Consider the following 23,323-nt stretch of genomic DNA (forward strand, 5'->3'; position numbering starts at 1 on the left):
GAATATTGTGTGAAATTCTTCCCTCTGGTCAGAGCCAGAAGACAGTTGTTTCCTTCTGTTTCTAGTCTTTATGCTAAGCTAAGCTAAATAGCTTGTGGCTGCAGCTTGATGTTCAATGCATAAATAGAAAAATGGTGTTATTCTTGTCATTTAACTCACTGAAGGAAATGAATAATGTCTGTGGCCATTGTCATTCATTTCATTTCAAAAAGAAAATAAGTAAAAAGTTGGTAGTTGTTTAAAGATATCACAGTGCTTTGTTTATTTCTTTGGATTGTTCATCAGTCTAATTTTTCTTCAGTTCAAAGTCATTGTTCTGTCTAAGCAGGCTGTAAAACACTCCCTCAGGGTAAAGAAAAAAGTCTCTGTTCCGCTCCAGGTCTTGAGCATTTATAATTCGAGTCACCAAAGCTTGCTGGATGGCCGGAGACTCACAGGGGTGATGCCGGACGTTGTGACTCACGTTCCTCCAAGGCTCAATGACTAACAGGCCGAACATGCTGGCTTCTTCCTCCCTGTTATATCCACCAGACGTGTTCACTGTATTTTTATTTATCATATCTCCCGTGGTGTCATTGCTTCCTTTCACCGCATTGATTCCAAAGTTCTCACTGGATCCATTGGTTTTACAGCTTCCACTGAGTCCAGCACTAGAGTTGGGTGAAGCCGAGCCATTAAACCTATCAACAGAGATAATGGAGCAGGTCATATTGGTTATACTAGACGTGTTAGTTTGTCTTGGCCCTTTGGTTGCTCTGGTTCTGGGTTTTTGTGGTCCTGGAGCTTCAGTCTCCTGGATGTTTTTGCGCAGATAAGCGGTGTAGCCCTGAACAAGGCGACCTAACCCTGACTTATAGGACAAACGCAGCGACTCAGCCGATCCTGACGGCACAGAGTGCAGACGAACCTGATGGAAAGAGAAGAAAAGTGCAGCAAGATCAGACCAAAACACTCTGCAATTACATCAGTTTTCTCCATATACATCCAATATTTATGTTCAGTGCCAACAGTACAGGAGGTCCCTTATGAGAGGTGGAGGCGTAGAGGTGAAAGTGGTGAGGAGAGACCACAGATGCTCACAGGCCTGTCAGTAATATTTTCTTTGTTTTGGACAACACGATCTTTTCCTAAACACAAACCTGCAATATCTGGTTTTTTTCTCCACCTTGAAGGCAGAAGAACATTGATATATCAGCACATTTTAGGTTGATATAGAAAACCAACAACATATTTAGAGATCTGGATGTGGTGCTCATGCTTAGTCTTGCTAACTGATTTTCCCTTGTGGTCACCTGTGGTATTGCAAAAACAAATCTGCAATTTTTCCCTATGGATCTCAATTACAAAAGAGACACTTGTAAAACTTGTTGAAACCTTTTATACCTATTCATGACCTCTTATAAATATTTAATCCATGATGATTTCATCTTTGTAAAACATCCCCAGGGCCTAGAAAAGTCTATAGGTTGAACAGGAACTAATGCACACAGTTCAGTGTCCAGCTGTCCAGTTGCTTATTTATGTATCCAATAGTTACAACACAACTGGAGAAATTTTGAGTCATATTTACAGCCACTTAAATGCAAATATCAGTCTAATCATTGCTCTCTTATAGCTCAATTTTTGGTCTCCACCAACTCCTTCAGACATGTGTTTGGTTCTTTAGCTGCCAAATAATCAGCTGCATTCACCATCTAATTAATAACTGCATATGTATGGCGCTGAGCAGTAAGTGCACTGCCAGTTTTTAGAGCTTTTTCTGCTAAAACAAGATGCTTGCTGTTGCACAAAACAACAATGAAAGTGAATCAAAATAGTAAAATTGCAAACATGACAGCTGACAACTTCCTGTCTCTACAGTTAAATATATTGCTTGTAGCTTCTTTAATCAGGTGTTTTAGCTGCCTTACCCTAACCATAGTTTAGCCACATTTTATTTGCCATTAAAACAATCTGTTCCTTGATTCTGACCCACATTTATATATAAGATGGTTTGCAGAGATTCAAAAGATTTCTGTGTTAACTACTTGTGAGTATTTGTTATTATAGAATATAAATTCTGTACATTAACAATTTAGCATATATATTATTTTTATGGGCTGCAAGGTGACTCAGTGGTTGGCACTGTCGCCTCGCAGCAAGAAGGTCGTCAGTTCACGTCCCGATGAGGACACCCGGGATCTTTCTGCGTGGTTTGCATGTTCTCCCCGTGCAGCGTGGGTTCTCTCCGGGTTCTCCGGCTTCCTCCCACACAGTCCAAAAACATGTTGAGGTTAATTGGTGATTCTAAATTGTCCGTAGGTGTGAATGTGAGTGTGCTTGGTTGTCTGTCTCTAAGTGTAGCCCTGTGATAGACTGGCGACCTGTCCAGGGTGTCCCCTGCCTTCGCCCTAAGTCGGCTGGGATAGACTCCAGCCCCCCCGCGACCCTGGTGAGGATTGGGCGGTGTATAGATAATGGATGAATAGTTTTAGATTGATGTGAGGATGTGAGGTGTCCATGTTTGTCTTAATACCCTTGTGTATTTTGTAAAACTCTTAAATAACTCTGATATGACTTTAAACATTGCACCACCCAGTCATTTTTCTTACAGAGAAACTGGTGATGAAATATTTGATGAAATATTGTTCAACAGTTACCACATGCACTTTTCTCTCTTTGCCACTGAGTTTTGCAGAGATATGTTAGATAAGTAAACATGTGTTGTAACTTCATCTGGACTTTAAGCTTTTCGTCTTCCTGTCCTGACCTGGTGGATTCTCAGGTGCAGGTGAAATGCCGCTCCAGTCAGCCACTGCTGCATGGACTCTGAACTCATTCTCTTCTTGGTGGTCATCCTCTCGTAATGGTCAAGCAGTTCCAGTTTCAGCCAGTTGTCGTAGAGCTCCGTAGTCTCGGCCATCTTCTCCGGGCTGTTGGCGACGCCCGGGATAAGGCAGAGGTAGTTGTGGATGATCCAGCCAATTCTGGAAGAAGTGCTGATGCCAAAAATGCTTTTAGGCTGGGATGTCCGAATTGGTAGATGGCCCTCTGTTGAGTCTTGTGCTCTGATCTGATGGGTTGGCAGAATGTTTGGATACTTTATGATATGAAAGAACAAACTCATAGCTATAGAGAAACAAGCGATCAGTATGAAATTAGCTTATGGAACCCTGCAGATGACAGAATGTAATAATCCTATAGAAACAATAGACAAAACTCAACAGTTTCACCTACTTGTTGGGCAACCTGGTCAAAAAGCATAGACAGAGCCAGAGCAACAACCCCGACTCCTCCATAGGTGACCCTGCTGCCCCCAAGCTCTGAAGTCAGGTTGAGGCTGAACGCCGCCTGCTGCTCCCTGCTCATGCTCCGCTGTAAGAAGACGTACTGATGCTGCAGTGCCGCAGAGGAGTCAAGCGACAGGAAGGTGGTGAGGACAGGATCCAAAGAGATATCAGGGATGATGCTGGCATCTCGAGCTGCAGAGAAAAGCTCCTGGACGGTAGCTGGAGAAGGAAGGCACAAAGTGCGACCCGTCAGGATCATGTCTGGATCTGTCTGTCTAAGCAGTGTGTGCAGAGTGTTATCTGTGTTTCTAACCCTGTGTGTGTTTATTTACTCCCAGCAGAAGGACCTTATCAACATGCCCAGTCCACTAAAGCGCACAAACCATTTGCTCAAATGAAGGAAGTTTTAAACACAAAACCCCAAGAATATTGTGCTTATTTCCCTGCTGGTGCAAATTTTGTAGCACAACTGCTATTATTTGGCAGCTTGAGTCAAATACTGTTTATCTTTTGTGCTTGTGTCTCCACATGGTGAGGCTGGTGCTTAACAGTTGTAGCATGAAACTGTTTGCGTTTACAAGCCAATTTTTTTAACTTTAAAGAAGAAAGTTGCATCAGGCTGAAAAGTTTTACTTCTGTCTCTGGTTGGTAGTTTCAGATCTGTTTTACATCATTCGTGCGGTCTGTGGTAGAGGCCTTTATATTTACACTCATTTCTGAGGAACTAAAGAGACATGATCTGGTACCCAAGTCTGAGTGAGTAAAATTCTCCTGAAACAGGCTGGTTGTCTTTTACAACCAATAGCTTCTGATCTGTGTTAATATGACCAATACCTGAGTGGATTCAGCTGGATTAGAGATTTAGAATAGTTATTTTAGTTGAAATTACTTTACATTCACTGTTTGAGCATTATGATAATATATCAAACAAAAATATTGTTGATTAACTTAATTAGTCACCTCAGTCTTTAGTTCAAAAGTTGTTGTTTTTTTGTGCACACTTGGCTAAATGTAACCATTTTTTTTAAACAGAACAATAGAAAGTAGATATTTGACTTTTCAGAACTAGAAAGAAAAACTCACAGTGGTAAATTTTAACCTCTTCTGCAAAAGGTGGAAAGCGCAACATTTATTTGAAGTGTGTCTCAATGGCATGAAGCTCTGTTGCATGAAAAATCAATAGTTGAGAATTGTGACAGTATTGCAATGGAAAAGGTCAAAAAGGAAACTGCCACTGCTACAGAAGGCTTGTAATAACCACCAGTTTTAGAGTCAGTGCAAGCAATTAGTAAAATAGAATTCACAACAATTTTTATGATCAAACTGATGTCAATACACGACAACTGAACTTCAACCTCAATGTCAATAAACATGTCAGCTCAGGTTTACTGTGTGGCTCCTCAGTACACTCCACTGTTAGTCTCTCTGGTGAAGTTTTCACATATGCATCAAGAAAACATATAGTTCAGGGAACTCGAGCTATAACTTAAATAACTGCAGCTGTAAACAGAAGTAATGTGACAATCTATGAATAGAGTTTGAGTTTACATGCAAAACTGTATTAACTATTACTAAATTTATATGACCATATCATTACTTTAGTACTGCTATAAAAAATAATAGTGCTAGATTACATTGCATTATGCAATTATATTACTTATGTAACTGTATTACATAATATAGACTACAATATAATAATATATAACTGACTTTGTACTTTCAGTAGTTTACAACAATTTGAATTATTACATTACATGCTTAATATATGCTATAGCATTTTTCTATGCGTGTTACAGCCTATATTAGAAAACAAAGAGTGTGATATTGTACAAAATTTACTCGACTTTATATATCGTCTTATGTCTGTATGTAGTTTTTACACTGTGGTTTCTTTCCATAGTCCTTATACAGTGAAGTTTCCGTGTATGGTTTTCATATACAGTGTAATTTATGTTCCTAATATTTATGTACAGTGTAGTTTCTTTATAGGATCTCTAAAACACAGTATAGTTTCTGTATAGAATCTCTAAAACACAGTATAGTTTCTGTATATAGCTTTGAGCGCTCGTAGACGCCAGTGCACGGCTTCGTGTCAGTTCGGCATTTCCCGTCAGTCACATGACCTTCGCCTGTCCGTCCTGACGAAGTAAACCCATCCTTTATATTTAGTCCTCGATGCGGAAATGACTACATTTAAGATCTTTAACCGACATCCCTCTGCAAAAGAACCCCTTACGTGTGAAACTTGTCTCTGAACAACAATTCTGGCTTCGCTTTGGGATCGCAAACTAGAAAAAAAATATTCTAAACTCCGATATTACTGCAGCCACCGGACTTCCGTGTTTTTGTAGAGAGACGTCATTGTGGCTACCTTCAACGTTTAGGTGATCACACCGGGCAGAAACACGGAGGAGGAGGAGGTTTGTTCCTGCTTCTGATCGCCCATAACACAATAGGTGAGTAACAAAGGCTGGCAGGAGGTGCAGCACATGTCCATAAACTACAACATACTACAGGTGATCAGAAGGGCAGCTTAGTTTTGTTTTCTTTTCTTTTTGGCTAGCTTACATCCCTGTGACAGCTAATAAAACATAGCTACATTTTTAGCTACATGACCTCCAGACTGGCGACAAATTACACGAACATCTTTGTAAATAAGTAGATGCACATAAGTAAAGGTGGTTTAATGGTTAGATACCTCAGTGCATAGCAGGAAGGCTTACTGGGTGGTTTAATGCACATTCATAAATCATGTGAATCACATGCTATGGCCTAAACAGTCACCAGATCTCAACTAAATCGATCACCTGTGGTAGATTTTGACGTTACAGTGATCTCTGCCACTATCACGGAAACACAAAATGATGATCTTTCTGTGTTAGAAAGATGTGTAGCACTTTGATAGATTTGATCCGAGAGACTTCAGGAGGCGACACCGAGGCGACAGTTATTATCAGACTGCAGCTGGATCACTGTCTGGGCAAAGTGAGCAACTGTGTGGGGCCTCAGACAGCTCTGGGGGCATATAATATGGGAATAATAGGGCAATTACTAAGTGGTAAATGAATTATTTAAGGGTATGTTACGTTAAACCTGCATTTATTCATTGCTTTGGCAACATGTAGGACAGTGGAAAGCAACACCAACACATCACCTTCTCTTACATTATGGTGAATTTTTTAGCCAGCAGTTGCTTATTTACAAAGTTGCTGTGCCACATAATTAATTTAAAGTCATATTTATGTCCACCTACTGAGTGTTAGTCCAATATTCAGTCTCTTTCAACTCTGTGTTTGGATTCTACCAACTCCTAATGGCCATTTCTGACTCTTTAGCTGCAACACATATTACTGTTATTATTTTCAAAATAAATATGGTAAAAGTTTATTGGCAATATTTACACAGTTATAGATAATCATCATTCATTTAGAGTCAAGTTTGTGTCTATTTGCTAAATTAAAGTCTCTTTTTGTTTTTTTTCCTTCCCCAACAAACCCCGAATGAAAAATTCCGCCCCCTTAACCGCAAAGCCAAACTAACCTTTTTAAAAAAAAAAAATGTTTATGTTACATTTGTTAGCAAACAGCTAGTTATTAACACAGTTTTAGAACAATGTCATTCATATAGAGTCCACCTGCTGAATGAGTCCAATATTCACTCTCTTTGAACTCTGTTTTTGGTCTCTACCAACTCTTGAGAAACAATTCTGGCTCCTAAGTGGCAACACTAACAACATATAAATACTTAAGATTAATATGGCAAATCTATTAGCAAAGAGTCGCATATTTATACAGTTACAGAGCATCATTATTCATTTAGAGTTGTGTTTGTGTCCATCTAGTGAATGCAAGTCCAATATTCACTCTCTTTTACCTCAGTTTTTGGTCTCTGCCAACTCCTAATCAAAATGTATTAAACTGTAGTTATGACACGAACATATCACCGCTTTTTAAAGTTGATATAACAATGTTATTTGCAAACAGCTGCTTATTTATGCAGTTACTCAGCAACAATATTCATTTTTAGTCCACCTACTGAATGTAAGTCCTATATTTACTCTTTTTTTTTTTTTTTTTTGCTCTGTTTTTGTTCTCTGTCAAGTCCTGAGGGAAATATCTGGCTCTTAAGCTGCAATATTAACATATCATCTCATTAGCAATCCGCTGCTTTTTAACACAGTTAATAAGCTACTTTTTACTAACAATTTTAAAGGTCAAGTGTGAGCTGCTGTGTATTTGCAGCTTCTTTCTGTTGCCCTCGTATGGTCAACAAATGAGTTCATACAGGTTAAAATATCAACAGAGGATAATGTATGAACAACACCTTGTTTATTTGACTTGTGTCAGAATCAAAGGGGCACTCCAGTGATTCAACCACAGCTCGTCAAAGTGTGGATGTAATAAAATACGTTCTGTGGAGCTTCATCAAGGATAGGAAAACACCTGCTCAGATGCTATCGTACTGCCGTCACGGTTTTTTCCCAACCTTCAGGGACTGCAAGTTTACAATTGAGAATCTGCATTAGAAAATAAGGTTCATGGAACTTTTCTTAACTGACTGTTTCTCATTTAACATGGAAATTTTTCCATTTATTTCTGGTCTGAGGAATGAGGGTGCAAGAGTCACTACTTTAGAAATCTGATGAAATCGGATCCATCTGGTCTGAAATCAAGAATTATCACGCAACACCAGTACTAGGTTTCTGTACGTTTTGGGGTTAATTTTAAGATTTTATGGTTTGTTATTAAGTTTTATTGCACTGTAAATTATTATTCTACTAAAGCTAAAATCTGACTACCGGCTGATACTACTGTGACTTCATCTTTAGAATCAGACATTGCTTTAGATGATGTTGCGTCTTTTCCTTGCATCTGTCCTCAATTCTGGACGGACTAAGACACAAGGAAAAGACCAGTGAAGGAAAACTTGGAAGCAGTTGAGGAAACTGGGATGAAGCGGAAAAGACAGAATGAAGTTGCATTATGAGTACAAATGTAATGAGAATTTGACTGATACTGATGATATCTCAGCCTGTGAAGTCTCTTGTTATGGTCTGTCTCTGAATTCTATGGAGCTGCAATAATTTATAGTTTGAGTGTTTCTTTTATCGGTTGAGTTTTAATTTCAGGGTCTTGTTATCTGACTGAAATGTTGTCAAAAGGCTGTTTTCAAACTACGTAGTGCATTTAAACTGTGTAATAATCTGAATATTACAAACAGGCAGCAGCAGAGAGATTCGTCCGAACAGCAGTGCATACAAACACACCAATAAATCTGACGATGAATTTTTCATTCCAGGTCGTCCGGCACCATGAGTCAGCGGACGGAGCGGCGGGGGATACATGTGGACCAATCGGATCTGCTTTGCAAAAAGGGATGCGGTTACTATGGCAATGCAGCATGGCAGGGTCTGTGCTCCAAGTGCTGGAGGGAGGAATACCAGCGGGTACGGCAGAAGCAGATCCAGGACGACTGGGCCTTGGCAGAAAAGTAAGACGTGTACAAACCTGCAAAAAAGAAAATACAGCTGCTCCGACTTCCTCAAACTACTCTAGAAGAAGACCAATTAATACAAAACTCTTCACGTCTTATATTTGATTAACTTTTGTGAATATCAAAATTATCAATCTACATACTAAAAAAAGAAACTTCAGCTTTGAATGTGGTAAACAGCATCATTCATAATGTGTGAGCTCTTTTTATTTTTTGTTCTAGTCCTTTTTATACTGTGGAGCACAATAGTTTAATCCTCTGAACCCAGAAACTCACTGGTGGGTTTGAAAAGCATGCTATTAGTTAAAAAAAACATTACACTGTTTATGAGTGCCAGAAACGAAAACAGGAAGAACTGTCAGATTTTCAACTTTCCAACATGAATACTTCAGTCACATAATTTTGTTCTTCATGCCAAACAAAATCATCATCTCAAACCAGATTCTGTAAAAAACAAAAAATTCGGCAGACCTTAGTACAACTGAGACGCTGTTAGTGACTCAGCTGCAACTAACAATCGTGACAAAAAAGTCAGGGAGTTTTTGATTGAACTGGGCTGAATTGCGCTTGAAGACAAGCATGGAAACTACTTAAAAATATAAATAGTTAAATATTTCTATTATGTAGAGCCCCTGGGTTTTGCCCCTAGTATTAGTCACACATGTCAGCACTTGGAAACATGTTCATGTACATGATTGCAGATTTTTGACATGTGGATGCTCATTGCAGGCTTTTCTCTGTACACGAATGAACAGCTTTTTGCTCAGTATAATTTCCCACTCATTGCTGGAACACTGTATCACCTTTCCTCGTCTCCAGACTACAGCGAGAGGAGGAGGCAGCGTATGCCAGCAGTCACGGAGTGCAGACCCAGTCCCACTCTCAGGCCTCGACACCTCAACAGCAGCCAGGACACGCCTCCCTGGGCCCATTCTCCAAGTTTGAAGAGAAGAAGACCAACGAGAAGACGAGGAAAGTGACCACCGTTAAGAAGTTCTTCAGCCCTTCATCACGCACTGCTTCCAAGAAAGGTATCGCAAATAACACAACACGCCACTCAGTTCACTTTGTGTGTTGAGCCTGACTTTATTCAAGGCTTGGATTAGGTGTTAGTGTTTGTATAATAGAAATCTGCAGCAGCTACAGAAGGGTTACACGTTTGCTTCAGAGCAGTATTTTCTTTGACGTTGGAGGGGTTTGATGACAACAGCGCTCTAAATTGACATCTACTCGAGGCCTCTGCTGATGACGATTCATGAATCAGATGACGTAAGAGCAGAAGTGGAGCATGACAATGACAAAGCATCCATCAGAAGTCAAAATACGTCCGATTCGCAGCTCCAAGAGACATTAGTACTGATGAGGAAACGTCTTACAGTTGCCTCAGCTGCCTCGATGCTGCTCCCACAAACGCACAGATAGTTTCTGGGGATGTATTTCCAACCTAGGAATCAGAAGAGCTCACACTGACACAATGGAAAACACTGACATTCAACACAACAACAACAGAAGCTGCAGACGCTCCAAAAGTTTGTCTAAGATCCGAATGGTTTCAGCTGGAAAGAAAAACAAGCGAAAAAAAAAAAATGCTGCGGATGCCACATCTGTGCACCCCACTGTGCACACTTTCAGTATACTATGCTGACTAAGTTGCACTATGAGAAGTTGGTTTGCAGCTGGTTTGTGCAAAATAAGTCAGTGTAACATGAGACGTATTCATCCACACAGAGAAATACTCATGAATTTAAAAAAAAGTCTGACATTGATGTAACTCTGAGTGTTTGTTTACACTCTATAAAGGTTACAAGCAGCATGATTTTAAAATATGGCTTCTTCTGCCTTGTATCTGCTCAGTGTCGGGTTGCTAGGAATATAAACAACCCATTGAGGCCTGATCTGTTTATTAATCTAAAAATATCTGACGGCTCTGTGGGGAATTACGTGGAAGTAGCTAAATGCACACACGGCCTGTGGAAAAGGAGGGAAGCCAGCAGTATAACGTTTTTCCAAATGTCTTCATTCCTCCCCCAGAAGCCCAGGAGGGCAGGACGCCCAGCCCGTCCATCAGCCGCCACGCCAGCTTCGAGTCAGACCAAGTTTCCAAAGACTTTGTGGACTTCTTGAAAAACCTGCAGAAGCCCGGCCGGGACATCCACAAGCAATGCAGAGCCTTCATTGTGACCATGTCAGGCAAGAAGGTGTGTTGTAGTCAGGAGTCGAGAACTGATTTGACATTTAGCTGCAAAATAATAAAGACAGACTCGTGTTTGAGTGTTTCTGATCTGAGGGCGGTTCTACAGAGCAGGTTCACAGGCTTTCTTTGTGTTAGCTTGCTTCACAAAACCTAAAATCCCGTCAGAGATCACGGCTAACACAACAGTCACTATCATCTTAAAAAGCAACTTCACTTGTTATGTTGGAACATTCATGCATTTCAATCTTTAGAACAATGCCTCGCTCTACAAAACCTAAAACCTTGTACTGAAGCTCTTACAATTTGTTTACCAGGTTTCCTACATTGGACTCAAAGGCATTTAAAGCATCATTTGACTCTTCTTCTGCACAAAACAGACGGATCGCAACGCCTATTTTGGTCAGGAGGAACAGGTTGTTGTAATGAAGAGCTATGAAGAATATAAATATAAATATATTATGGCAAAAAGCCGTGTTGCTGCAAACATGGCAAGATAAATAGAAGAAATGGTAATCATGTAAGTTAATATATGAGGTGTGTCAGAAAAGTTCCAGGACTGGTGTCACAAAAGATATATTTCAAACCCAAAGTACAAACTATGAGTTTTCCCCTTCAGACCATCAACCAGCACAAAGAGATCCTGCAGCGTTTTCTTTGTTCAGTGCACCAGAAGAGGCGAGAGTTGTGGCAGGACAAGTCATAGCTGTTTCACCATGACAACGTGCCTGCTCACAATGCCCTGAGCATCCGACAGTTCCTGGCTGAGAAGAACATCGCTGTGCTGGAGCAACCTCCGTACTCACCATGGCGCTTGGCAGCGTGGCAGAGAAGGCTGGGAAACTGTGTTAGACTCCAGGGGGATTACTTGGAAGGGGAACACTTCTTGTTTGTAGTTTGGATTTGAGATATATCTTTTGTGACACCAGTCCTGGAACTTTTGTGACACACCCTCCTATTTATTTTACCACTCATCGGCAGCTGCTTATTTCTAACATGACAGCTTCACTAAGCAGCTTTGAAACCTTCACAAGTCTGACACTGTTGCATAATGAAGGGATATACATACATCACTTTAGTTTTTGGACAAATTAAAGTGAAATTCATCTTCCTGATTGAATATTCTCTATAATACCCATTGACTATTACATTTTCTAACAGGTGTTCTATCAGCAGCATTATCAGCAGTGTAAAATGGACTAAAATAAGGACCAAGCAAGTTACACGCAAATTTTTGCATTTTCTGTGGTAAAGCTTATTGCATGTAGGTTCCCTTGGCAACGTGATGCATACAATTTTCCTACTAAAACTACACAGCTTCACTCAGTGGCAGATACAGATCAACAGGTTTGCAGATATAGCTGATGTGTTCTAGCTGGGAATCTATTGCACATAGAATATCGCTGGAGAGAGAAGCTTCATGCAGCCGAATTTATATCAAAAACTCTGATCAGACTGTGCAGCACCAGTTGCCATGGTGAAAGTGAGCCACCTTTGTGACAGTGAAAACTGACTTTAGGCTCAACATACCTCATTAAACCATTCATCTCACTTCATGCTACACCCATGTGATCAATATAGTAATCAATATACACTGCCTGACTTCTTGTTCTGACAGGAGCTGAGTGCTGAAGAGCTGTCGGAGTGCGTTCAGGATTTCTACCAGAACATGGCCGACCGCTTGATGAGCCACTTTAAAGGTCAGTTTAGAGGATTTCATAACTGTTTCTGAAAATCATGAAGAGGTAAATCTGACATTGAGGCAGAATGCAGGAACCACCAGATGGCAGCACAAGCAGTTGTTTACGTGCTCTGATGAATCTCTCATCACCAGGCTCTTCGGAGAGTGTGGAGCAGGTGATGGACCAAGTGGAAAAGTACATCATGACTCGTCTGTATAAGAGCGTTTTCTGCCCAGAAACCACTGATGATGAGAAGAAGGACTTGGCCACACAGAACAGGATAAGGTGGGCTTCCCTAGATTCACAGCAGGCTGATGATGTCGTAATAAGGATTTATATTATCACTGGAGAGTTTAGTGGAAGCGTGGGTGTCTTTGTGTAGAATATGTGTGTGCATTGTGAGTATAGATCCCTCAGAAAGCCTCGCTGCACAATGCTCGTCTTCAATCTTCAGCCGGCTGTGACGACTTCCCTCTGACCATTTTCAGCTTTGTGTTTCTCTTACATGTGAAAACACAGTGGCGGCTGCTGAGTGCACATGAATTGTCACCCAGCAGGGAAGAGACTGTAACAAATGTGTACGTTCGCATCATATGCAAAGAAAAAAAAAAAGGTTCAGACTTACTCCAACCATTGTGTTTGTGTTGCAGAGCTCTTCACTGGGTGACCATCCAGATGCTCTGCGTGTCCATGGATGAAGAAATCCCTGAAGTCTCTGAGAACGTGGTCAAAGCAATAACAGGTCAGACAGTGTTACAGTGGGATTGGTTTAATTAAAGCAGCTGTAATCAATATTTTAACACAGTGCGTCCAGTGATGAGTGTGAGAGCTTCTTCCCTTGTAGCTGCGAACCTACAGAAAATCTGCTGCTTCCTTTGCTTTCACATGATTTTATAGCAAGTTTTGGCTCACTGTTGATAGAGAGCAGAGCTAGAAGAGGGCAAATATTGGAATTTGCAAGGCTGCTGTTTGGCACTAAGCCCCCTAAAAAAATTGCTATTGCAGGCGTAATGTCTGATTAATGTCTACCTGCTTATATATCTTTGAATTTCAGTAAATCCATGTTCTTTTTTGAGAAAAAAAATCTAAAACCAAAAGAGCAAATTGTAATGTTTTGAAGAAGTTAATCTTGTTTTAGCAGTTTTTTTTGTGACTTTCGAACAGGAACTATTAACTATCACTTTATCCAGAGCTTTATAGGCCTGATCAATAATCCATACATGGGTCCAGGTCACATTGTTTGATCAGTTACATTACTTGGACTATATACAGCTTGTAGTCCTGGAAAAAAACATTATAATTAATAATTATTTTTAGGCAGTATATATTTTATGTCTCATATAACTCTTAAAAAGGTATTGGATTGCAGTCTATGAGGTATTAAAAAGGCCTTTAGTCCTAAATGTATTTAATGAACATTGCCGTAACCATTTGTCTTACATCTGGGTGTTGCTAGCAGTTAGACGTTGCTGTGTTCCTTATCCTTGAGCTCTACAGACACAAGATATTCATGACATCATAAAGGAACATTTCAGATTTTTAAAAACACCAAAAAATGATGACATTATTTTTGACTAAACCTAAAAACTTCAGTTGAGAATAAAACAGAATAGAAAATAATAGAATATCTTTTTTTTCAGAGGTATGTAGGTAAATAAATTAATAAGTAGATAAATAAAAAATGCTTCTAAGCAAAGTATAAAAAGATTATTAGAAATGTAGAAATCAGCTAAACTTACTTTTATGTCATCTGCTTAACTGTGAAAAAGGTATTGAACTGCAATCTATGAGGTATTAAGATTTTGGATTTGTAATTTAATTTGATAAAACACTGCAGAAACACTTTGTCTTGCAATAGTAGCATGTAATAGCATGTAAACGTACCTGCGCTTGCCACTTTGATTCAGTTAGACTTGACTAATGTTACCAAATCGGGAACCTTTCACATATTTTTCCCTTAAAAACACTAAAAATAAACACATTACATCATTCACGACTGAACCTCAAAACTTCCCTCGTCTAGAAATTCGCTAAACTTGCAGCTAAACTGGCAGCACTGTGCAACTTCTGGCATTGCAGGTGGTGAAGACAGAAGCTCTACTGTGAATAGAAAATGTTCTGTAAGTGCCAGGCAGTCTGAATCATTTGGAAATCGTCTCAACGAATATATTTCGATTTCAGAGCAGAACAAAAGGCTGCACAGCGGCTCTGCTGTTGGGCTGCAGGCAGACATCTCAGCGAGAACAAAACCACAAAGTATCAGCATTCACCATTTTCATTACTAATTCATCTGCTTGTTATTTTGTTGTGTAATCGATTAACGTCATCACACAGTGAATAATTCCCATCACCTAAATTCCCTGTTTAACAGTCTAACACCAAAGAAAACCAGTGAATGTGACACTTTGGGTAAAAAAAACATAAATTATTTGACATTAATTGTTTCATTCAGATGGGCATGTTTAACGATGCATTCAGTACATTTTACATCGATCTGTGCAGCCTCTGACTTTGCCCTTTTGTGTTTTTGTTGCAGATGTCATTGAGATGGACTCCAAGAGGGTTCCTCGGGACAAACTCGCCTGCATCACACGCTGCAGTAAACACATCTTCAGCGCGATTAGGATCACCAAGAATGAGCCGGCCTCCGCTGACGACTTCCTCCCCGCGCTCATTTACATCGTGCTCAAGGCGAACCCGCCGCGGATTCAGTCCAACATCCAGTACATCACCCGATTCTGTAACCCGAGCAGGCTGATGACCGGCGAGGATGGGTACTACTTCACCAACCTGGTCAGTTCTTCCTCTTCTTCCACTTCGGTTCTCGTTAAAGCCAGTTTGAGCCGGGGGCCTCGTGTTTAATGAACTGTGAGGATCTTCCAACTGTAGTTGAACTTTTCTTATCTGTAGACTCACAAGTATTAACCTCCAGAAACACAAATATTTACCTGCAGCTGCCGACGGAAATCTGTCTAATGGGGATCAACGGTTCGTTTAAATAGTTGGTCTCAGGTTGTTTCATATAAAAGATTTGTGGGTTTCACTTAAAAAAAGGGTGACGAAACGACATTTGTATCAGACTGATGGCGTTGATTTATCATATGAATCAATAAACAAGACAAAAAAATGCAAACATTTGCTGTTTAAAGCCTCTAAAGTTGAAAGCAAATCAAGTGTCCTGCTTTCATTCATCGTATCTGATTAGATTTTTGCATTTTGAAATGTTTGGAGAATAGAACAAGCAGTCTGAATAAATCATTTTGGGCTTTGGAAAAGTTTAGAAAGCAATTTTTGTGTTGTTTTTTCCCACATTTTATGCCCAAATTGTTGAACTAAATAGTACAATTTGGAATAACTGGTAGATTAACTGTCAGTGAAAGTAAAATAGAGTCAAAGTAGCAATGTTTTTGAGTGTTAAATGCTAAATAAATAGCAACTAAAAGTAATGCCTTGCCTTGCCTAATGCTGGTTGTTGAGTCATGAATATTATGTGCCATGTAAAAGTAGTTTTTTAAGATTTGAAGCAAAGTTTTCAGGAGCTTTAAAATGAGGGCATAAAACCTGAGTCTAAAGAAGTGAATTGCTGTGTTGTTTGCACTTCAGTTTTTGTGAAAATTTTAAAGAAACAAGCAAAATGTGAACATCATTTGTGAGCTATGGAGGTGCTGGTATGTGGAAGTATGTTACCTTCAGACACAGGTGTTTCTCCGTTTTCAGTCGTTATGCTAAGCTAAAAACTAAGCTGTAGACTTATTTTAAAGGATAGATAGAAGATGGTCTCATGTGAGGGTGGCGTTGTGTATCTCCAGAGTGTGTGTAGGTGAGCATGCTCAGATACATTGATGTGGCGTTTTTTTTTTGTGTCCAAATACAGTTTGTTTATGTTTGTTTGCACCATCGTCCAGACAGGAGCTGAATTCAACAGTGAGCTTACTTCAGGTCCACATAACGTCTCTGCATAGGTCTGCTGAGATATTAACGTGAAGCACATTGCCAATTCATAACTATTTTCCAAAATATTCCTTTAACAGCGAAGCCATCTGGCTCTGTGTGACTCAGTCTGATGGAAACCTGCAGTCAGATTCCCAGACGTGACTTTCAGCTGGTGTGTTTTTGGTTTTCAGTGCTGTGCGGTGGCCTTCATCGAGAAGCTGGACGCTCAGTCTCTCAATCTTTCCACGGAGGAGTTTGAGCGCTACATGTCAGGCCAGGCTTCCCCTCGTTACAGCAGCTCTGAGGGCGACTGGCCCAGCTCCGGTTCAGGACCGGCGACCGCCACCAACCCCGTCTTGGCTCAGCTCAACCACAACCTGGAGCTGCTGTCGGGCCTCAGCGACCGGCAGGAGACGCTGATGGAGGCAGCTCAGAGCCTCCAGGCCGACCTGCTCTCCTGGCCCGAGACTGTGCAGCGGGAGGTGCACAACATCCTGGAGAAGTATCCTCTGGAGATCGTGCCCTGCACCGTTTCTGCCATTGATGCCAACAACATGGACAACGAGAACCTGCCGCCGCCACTCACACCCCAAGTGTTCGCCGGGTAGTGGAGTCAGTAGAAGAAGAAACACATTTCACATAAAGCAAAGACACTCCTACCTACAAAGGTCAGCTCATCGCTTGTGTGTCGAGTTTAACAAATAAACTGCACAATTCTCCTGAGTAGTGTCGAGCTTCTGCACCTTAAAGACCTGCTCACACCAACATTTTAATAAGATGTTCAAGTTTCACTATGATGCCACTTTAATCAGTGCATTTGTTTAAAAAAGTCCAAAATGGAAGACACTATCGTAGTTTACACACCTTTAATTTTTACCTGTCGTGTGTTTGAGCATAAACTCACACACGATCAAAATGATTTAGATGGCTACGAGACAGCAGAGATAATAATAGTACAAATACATAATAATATGCAACCTGTAACTGACATTTAGCAAACTAACACAAATTACTTTCCTCTCTTAAATAACTCTTATTCAGTTAAATAATTTGAAGCTTTGAAAGCTGATATAAGTAATGCTAGCAAGTTAGCTGGCCAGCTAGTAGTTTGCTAATTAGCGCACAAAGGGTCTAACTGTAATAAAATAGCTGAATATTGTTGTCTGTTATATGTGAAAGAAATACTGTTTCCTGTGCTATTCAAATACTAAATAGAATCATATTTCTTTCTTGATAAATACAACCATATTGACAATATGTGTAGCGCAGATGATATTGTTATTATTGTATTGATATAATTATTATTATTTTTATTATAACTAGTGCAGATGATGCTAGGTGTTGGAGAAGCTAACGTTTATTAGCTCCCATAAAACCATGTTGAACAGATGATAATATATGACGTAGCCTCTAATGCGTCTAAACTCTGCTTTCATAAAAATTAAAACATATTTTCCAGTATTTTTTTTAAAACTTGCAAGTAGTTAACTTTGTTGACACAAAGTCACCAAATGCAAGCAGCTGACTAGCATTTAATGCTAGTTTTAGTTTGGATTTTTACTTTGATTGCTAATGTTAAAAATGCTGATTTGAGAAACGATAGACAAAGATAAAATACATTTTCTCAGTTCTCATCTTACTACATTTCACTCTTTGTAGACATTTTGCATTATTATTTTTTTAACTCAGTTTTGACACAGGTTATGTAATCTCACAGAAAGCAGTTAGATTAGTCAACTAGTTAACAGTCGGTGTGAGCGAGCCTTTATGGTTTTCAGATCTTTGCAGGTACCTCACAAGTCTGATACTGAATTATGATGGTTTGTGTTTTTGTCTGAGGCCAGTTTGACTTAATAAATAATGCTAGCAACATAATCGCACCTTTATTGTGAAGCTAAATCCGACTTTAACCAACAGAACCACTTCGATCACATCGTCTTGTCATTGTCAAACATCAAATTAACTTGAAAAGACACTTTATTTTTTGATGTTTTTTGTGTTTCAGCATTGTACTGTGTTTTTAGAATTTACTGTATTTTGACAGGCTTTCTGCACACTGACCTCCATAATAAATCAGTGTACATATAGGCACAGTATGTGAAAAAATACTGAATAATGTGTTTTTAATCTTGATTTATTTTGTGATTTTGTGATGTACTGTATTATGTACTGTATTTGTAATGTTAAAACGGGCTGGTGTCGCTTGTTTACACTGCTGCTGGTTTTACTTTTGTGTTGTTTCTTTGGGTCTTTCCGGTATTGTCAAATTCAATGACATTTCGTTTATTTCAACAAGAGCGACTTCACATATAAAAGACGTTTGATGAATGTAAAGTGCTGTTTTAACACAACTGCAAACAGAAGCAGGCCTACGTTTGTCATGTATCATGTGTAACTAGCTAACTGATGCTAGCTAGCTAAAATTGACTTTTTTTTTTTCATTTTACCAATTCAAAGTGAAGGAACCACATTAAAGAAAATAGTTGTTTATATTCAGTATTTTACTTCCTGAGAGCAAAACTGACAATTTATTGATCCTTTTTTGAACATTTTTGTCCTACTATATTTTGTTACTTTTTACCTCAGAGCTCTTTAATTAGCACCTAATGTGGATTAATCAATTTCAGTGTTTATTCCTGTTTGAGTCACATTTGCCAAAAATTGCAGTGTTCAGCTGTTTTAGGAAAATGTTTTACTGCTTTTAAAAATTAATTTACACATTTGTTTAGGATTTATGTCTTCAGAAACAGCCGGCTTCAAGTATGTCAAGAAAAATACTGAACAACTTCCATAATGTCCTCTTAAATGTGATATAAGAAACTAGACACACTAAACGATAAACTAGAATTACAAAACTAATTTCAAGTGATTTAAGTGTTTAATAAGAAAGAGGCCCACAAAAGTGGGCCTTCTGATGTTATATTAGTTGAAAAACATTTTTAAAAAATTGAATAAAACCAATTAGAGGTTGCTGTGGTGTATGATGCTAACTGATGTAAAAGTATGTAAATAATAATTGTATTTTTCATTTGAGTGAAATAAAAGCACTAATATCAAATATACATGCATTTTGTTTGTTTTCTTTAGAGCTTTAATCATTAATCAATTAATTGCTTTTACTGCAAAATGTCCTCCTTTTACAGCTAATCATTTGCTAGTATTTTCTCTCTCTTTTTTTTTTACATCTCTTCGCAAAGTATGCTAGCAGGAGATAAAATTCAATAGTTGTGCTTCTTCACGCATTTGAATTTAAGCTCAAAACGAGACAATGGGACTAAAGTAGAGACTGGCTGAAGCTTATGTTTCACAGTATTTATATGAACACACATTTTAGCATTTCATACAAAGAGACACTTTAGTGTTGAGTCCTCTTTTTTAAACATGCAAACATACAAATGTCAACGAAAAAAAAAGTGAGTCTATTATTAGGTTCATTTTATACAGTGACTGAATCTAGTCTAGAACCCACAAACACAGCTGAATGTTTTGTGTCTTTCAGGCCTTAAGAAGCAGCTGCCTTCTCTGTTTTCAGTACTTTTCAGCAGATGAATGCAGCTGAAACTGAAATCCTAAACAATGCAAGTGGCAAATTGAAATAGCTGCAATATATTTTTTTCATGTACTTTATGGAGTGCAACTGGCCCAAAGTTTCAACTGTTATGTCTGTGGTTTGAAAAATTCATGTTGTCCTTTTTGTGCAACAGTTGCTTTTTTGATAGTATTTCATGTAGTAATAGTGGAAATAATAAATATTTAACACAAATTGTACTTTAAGAATTATATTGCAAATGAAATTGCCATATTACAGTTAGATAATTTCTCTGTATCATTCAGGCCTTTTTCTGTGGTTCTTCCAAAAGTGTATTTGGGGTTGTTTTCTGGTTGCAAATCTAAAGTCTGAAGGAAGTAATTTGTGCATAAAGAGCCAAACCAGATGTGGTCCAGGAGCCCAATGTTTCCTCCTCTTTGTTTCACTGGATTAGTCTGAATCAGAGACACTTCATGCTTTTCCTCATTCAGTCTCATCTGTTCACACAAGAGGTTCCCATCTCCCACGACAACCTCAGTAACTCTGCTGTCCAAGTCTTCTGTGAGTCTTCATTTTTGAGCTCTTGCTCACAGCTCGAAGGGTTTTCCTGTCATCAACTTGTTTTCAACCTGCCCTGTGTTTCTTTTCAGCTCCATCAGGGGTTTCTTTTATCTTCAAAACTTTCCACTCTGCTGTTCTTGTTATGTCACTTTCCTGTGCTGGAGCTCAAAGCCTTTTTTTTTATTTTTTATTATTGGTTATTGTTGTTTTCTCTTCTTACAGATGAGCTCTTTTTTCTGTCAGTTCTCTGGTCTTCGTGTTGCTTTCTGGCTCCAAATCTGGTCTGGACACATGAAAAGATGGACTGAAGTGAAGCCTGGACACCCCCTGTCCTTTTATGTGTGAACCATCCGCGCCAAAAGAAACACCTGGGCAACGAGTTACACCTGGCAGTCAGGACACAAGATTAAAATGGCTCTTTGAACATGAAATAAAAGCTAAAATCAGGCTCTACTTTTGTCTCGCTGATGTGTTTTGATCCCGAATTCAAGTGAAAACAAATTTCACACTTCTGTTAACATACTTTTGTAGAACCAGAGATTTGAAGGCATCACTTGGATTACAGGAATATGTTCTGACATTTTGAAGGTTGAATTGAGGAAATAATGAAAGCAGTCATTACTTGCATTCCTACTTTTATGTTTAGTGACTATTGTATTCGATTTACAAGAAAAATACTGCAGCCATGTTGTTAAAGTTAATGCAACAGATGCACATTGATGTGATAATATGCCACAATAGTATCATCTGTGCAGATGGAAACAGTACCTGAGTCTTGAGCAGCGCTGATAATCTGCCTCTTCTTCATGCGTGGCTTCACTAACTCAGGCTAACATGCTGATATGAGGCGAAAATAATTCTGTGAATGCTCAACTAGCTAATTTAATTGCGTTAAAGCAGTCTGAGGGCAAACTTGTTGCTCCTTCATGAAGTTACCTTGAAGTTTATGTAAAAACAGAAATGAATAAAGAGCTGAAACTTGGAGCATGTGGCTGCACTAACATAAGGCACGTGAGTTGGGAACTATCCCAGCATGCACTGGGGCAAAAGCTTCTCATTTACATTTTTGCAAACTTTTGCACCATAAACATTGCACATACTGTTTTCAGCACTGTTTCTTCTGCACACACATTTGTTGCACTGCACTTTGTATATTCAACATTGCCTACCTCAGTGTGTATGATCAGATCTGAACCATAAATAGTTATTTTTTGTGTTGCTCTCTTTCTGTATGAAATATGTTTTTGCACTGTTCTTGTTCAGTCATTGTAGTTCCGTCAGTATGTTTGAGTGATGAGCGTCTGAATGAGTGTATTTTATAATTAGGTTAATTATGGCACTGGGTTGATTACACAGCAAACTAAGACTTTTAATTGCAGATGCAAATATCAAATCCTCTGAATTTTCCTGCGTTTCCTCCATGTTATTGCTGTCACTTTGTTCTGCATTGTGCTCCAACATGTTTCCACTGTTAACTTACATATTACCTGTGATTGTGAGCGATGCTGGTGCAGGACTGATGAAAAAATCTCTGACAAAGTCGCTTACGTTTAAACTTTAATTTTAAATCAGTCAGCACAACATCACCTCAAAAGCTATTTTTATTTCTTCTCCCGTCAGTCATCTCAAGACCCCTCATATTCATCTTGTGACCCTTTTGAGGGGCCAGACCATAGAATGGAAGCCACTTGCTGTTTATACACAATGCATTAATAATAACTGACTGATATTATAGTGATGATAATTTACCAGACATTGGGGTCATTTTCTGCATATTTTAAGTACATTAGCTGCTAATACTTGCAGGAATTTTACTTCTAAGTTGTATTTTTACCCTGTTGTGATGGTACTTTTTTACTTATGTAAATATTTTTAGCTCTCTTTTATATAAGAGGCACAATCCTTTAGGGAAATCTTTAAATTACATAGTCAAGTGAAGTAATGTCATTTGTACATCACATTTAAAACAACATTCGTTGAGCCAAAGTGCTTTAGAATAGAGAAATCAGACTGACACGGTGCTTACCTAACAAGTTTAAATAGTAACATTAAGACACCACAGTGTTATTTATAATGTGAATTTACCTGAGTAATTTAAATGTTATGATAAAACCATACAAACGTGTACAAAATATAAATAGAAACTGAAGTAAATATTAAGGCTAGGCCTCTAGTATTCATTATAGAGATTTAGCTGTATATATTACTTTTCTTGAATCTTTCCTTTTCAAAAAATTTTTTTGGATAATTTTCATGACTTTGAGTTCATTTAAATAAACATTTTAAGTACTTACTAAGCACTTATTTTTATTTATTTTTTGCTTCTGTAAGGGTTCAAACTAGGAATGGACCGATACCTCTTTTTGATTTCCGATACCGATACTTCAACTTTGAGTATCTGCCGATACCGATACCAATACCAATACCATCTCTCCTCCTAAACTTCTTTGGAAATACCTTATTTGTATGGATACATTTGTTTAAGATGGCTTTATCAAAAGCCTCATACTATTAAAGCATAGATTTTGCTTTTCTAAGAAAGGAAACAATAGCCAAAAGCATGTCTCAAAGTGAAACTGTGGCTGCTTTATTTGAGCTGCAATCAGACTACAGTGTGCACTCAGTGCCATTCAAATATTTAGAACAGATCAAAATGACACAGCAA

At 38.8% G+C, this 23,323-nt stretch overlaps 2 protein-coding genes across 2 annotated transcripts; one reads left to right on the forward strand and one right to left on the reverse strand.

Annotated features, from left to right (window-relative positions):
- Positions 1-212: 212 nt before the first annotated feature.
- Positions 213-3,528, reverse strand: LOC103371657 (uncharacterized). Its single transcript, XM_008301051.1, has 3 exons — positions 3,217-3,528; positions 2,750-3,052; positions 213-907 (listed from the first exon to the last, which is right to left on the reverse strand). The coding sequence occupies exons 1-3, from the start codon at positions 3,526-3,528 to the stop codon at positions 287-289; spliced, it is 1,236 nt and encodes a 411-aa protein (XP_008299273.1). The 3' UTR covers positions 213-286.
- Positions 3,529-5,457: 1,929 nt separating this feature from the next.
- Positions 5,458-19,630, forward strand: rabgef1 (RAB guanine nucleotide exchange factor (GEF) 1). The gene is made up of 9 exons (XM_008301041.1): positions 5,458-5,725; positions 8,568-8,759; positions 9,582-9,793; positions 10,794-10,960; positions 12,572-12,653; positions 12,788-12,920; positions 13,286-13,377; positions 15,172-15,428; positions 16,760-19,630. Exons 2-9 carry the CDS (start codon positions 8,581-8,583, stop codon positions 17,174-17,176), a joined length of 1,539 nt encoding a protein of 512 aa, XP_008299263.1. The 5' UTR covers positions 5,458-5,725; positions 8,568-8,580; the 3' UTR covers positions 17,177-19,630.
- The last annotated feature ends 3,693 nt before the right edge of the window (positions 19,631-23,323 follow it).

Source organism: Stegastes partitus, unplaced genomic scaffold, assembly GCF_000690725.1.
Source record: "Stegastes partitus isolate 25-593 unplaced genomic scaffold, Stegastes_partitus-1.0.2 Scaffold1624, whole genome shotgun sequence".
Taxonomy (NCBI): domain Eukaryota; kingdom Metazoa; phylum Chordata; class Actinopteri; family Pomacentridae; genus Stegastes; species Stegastes partitus.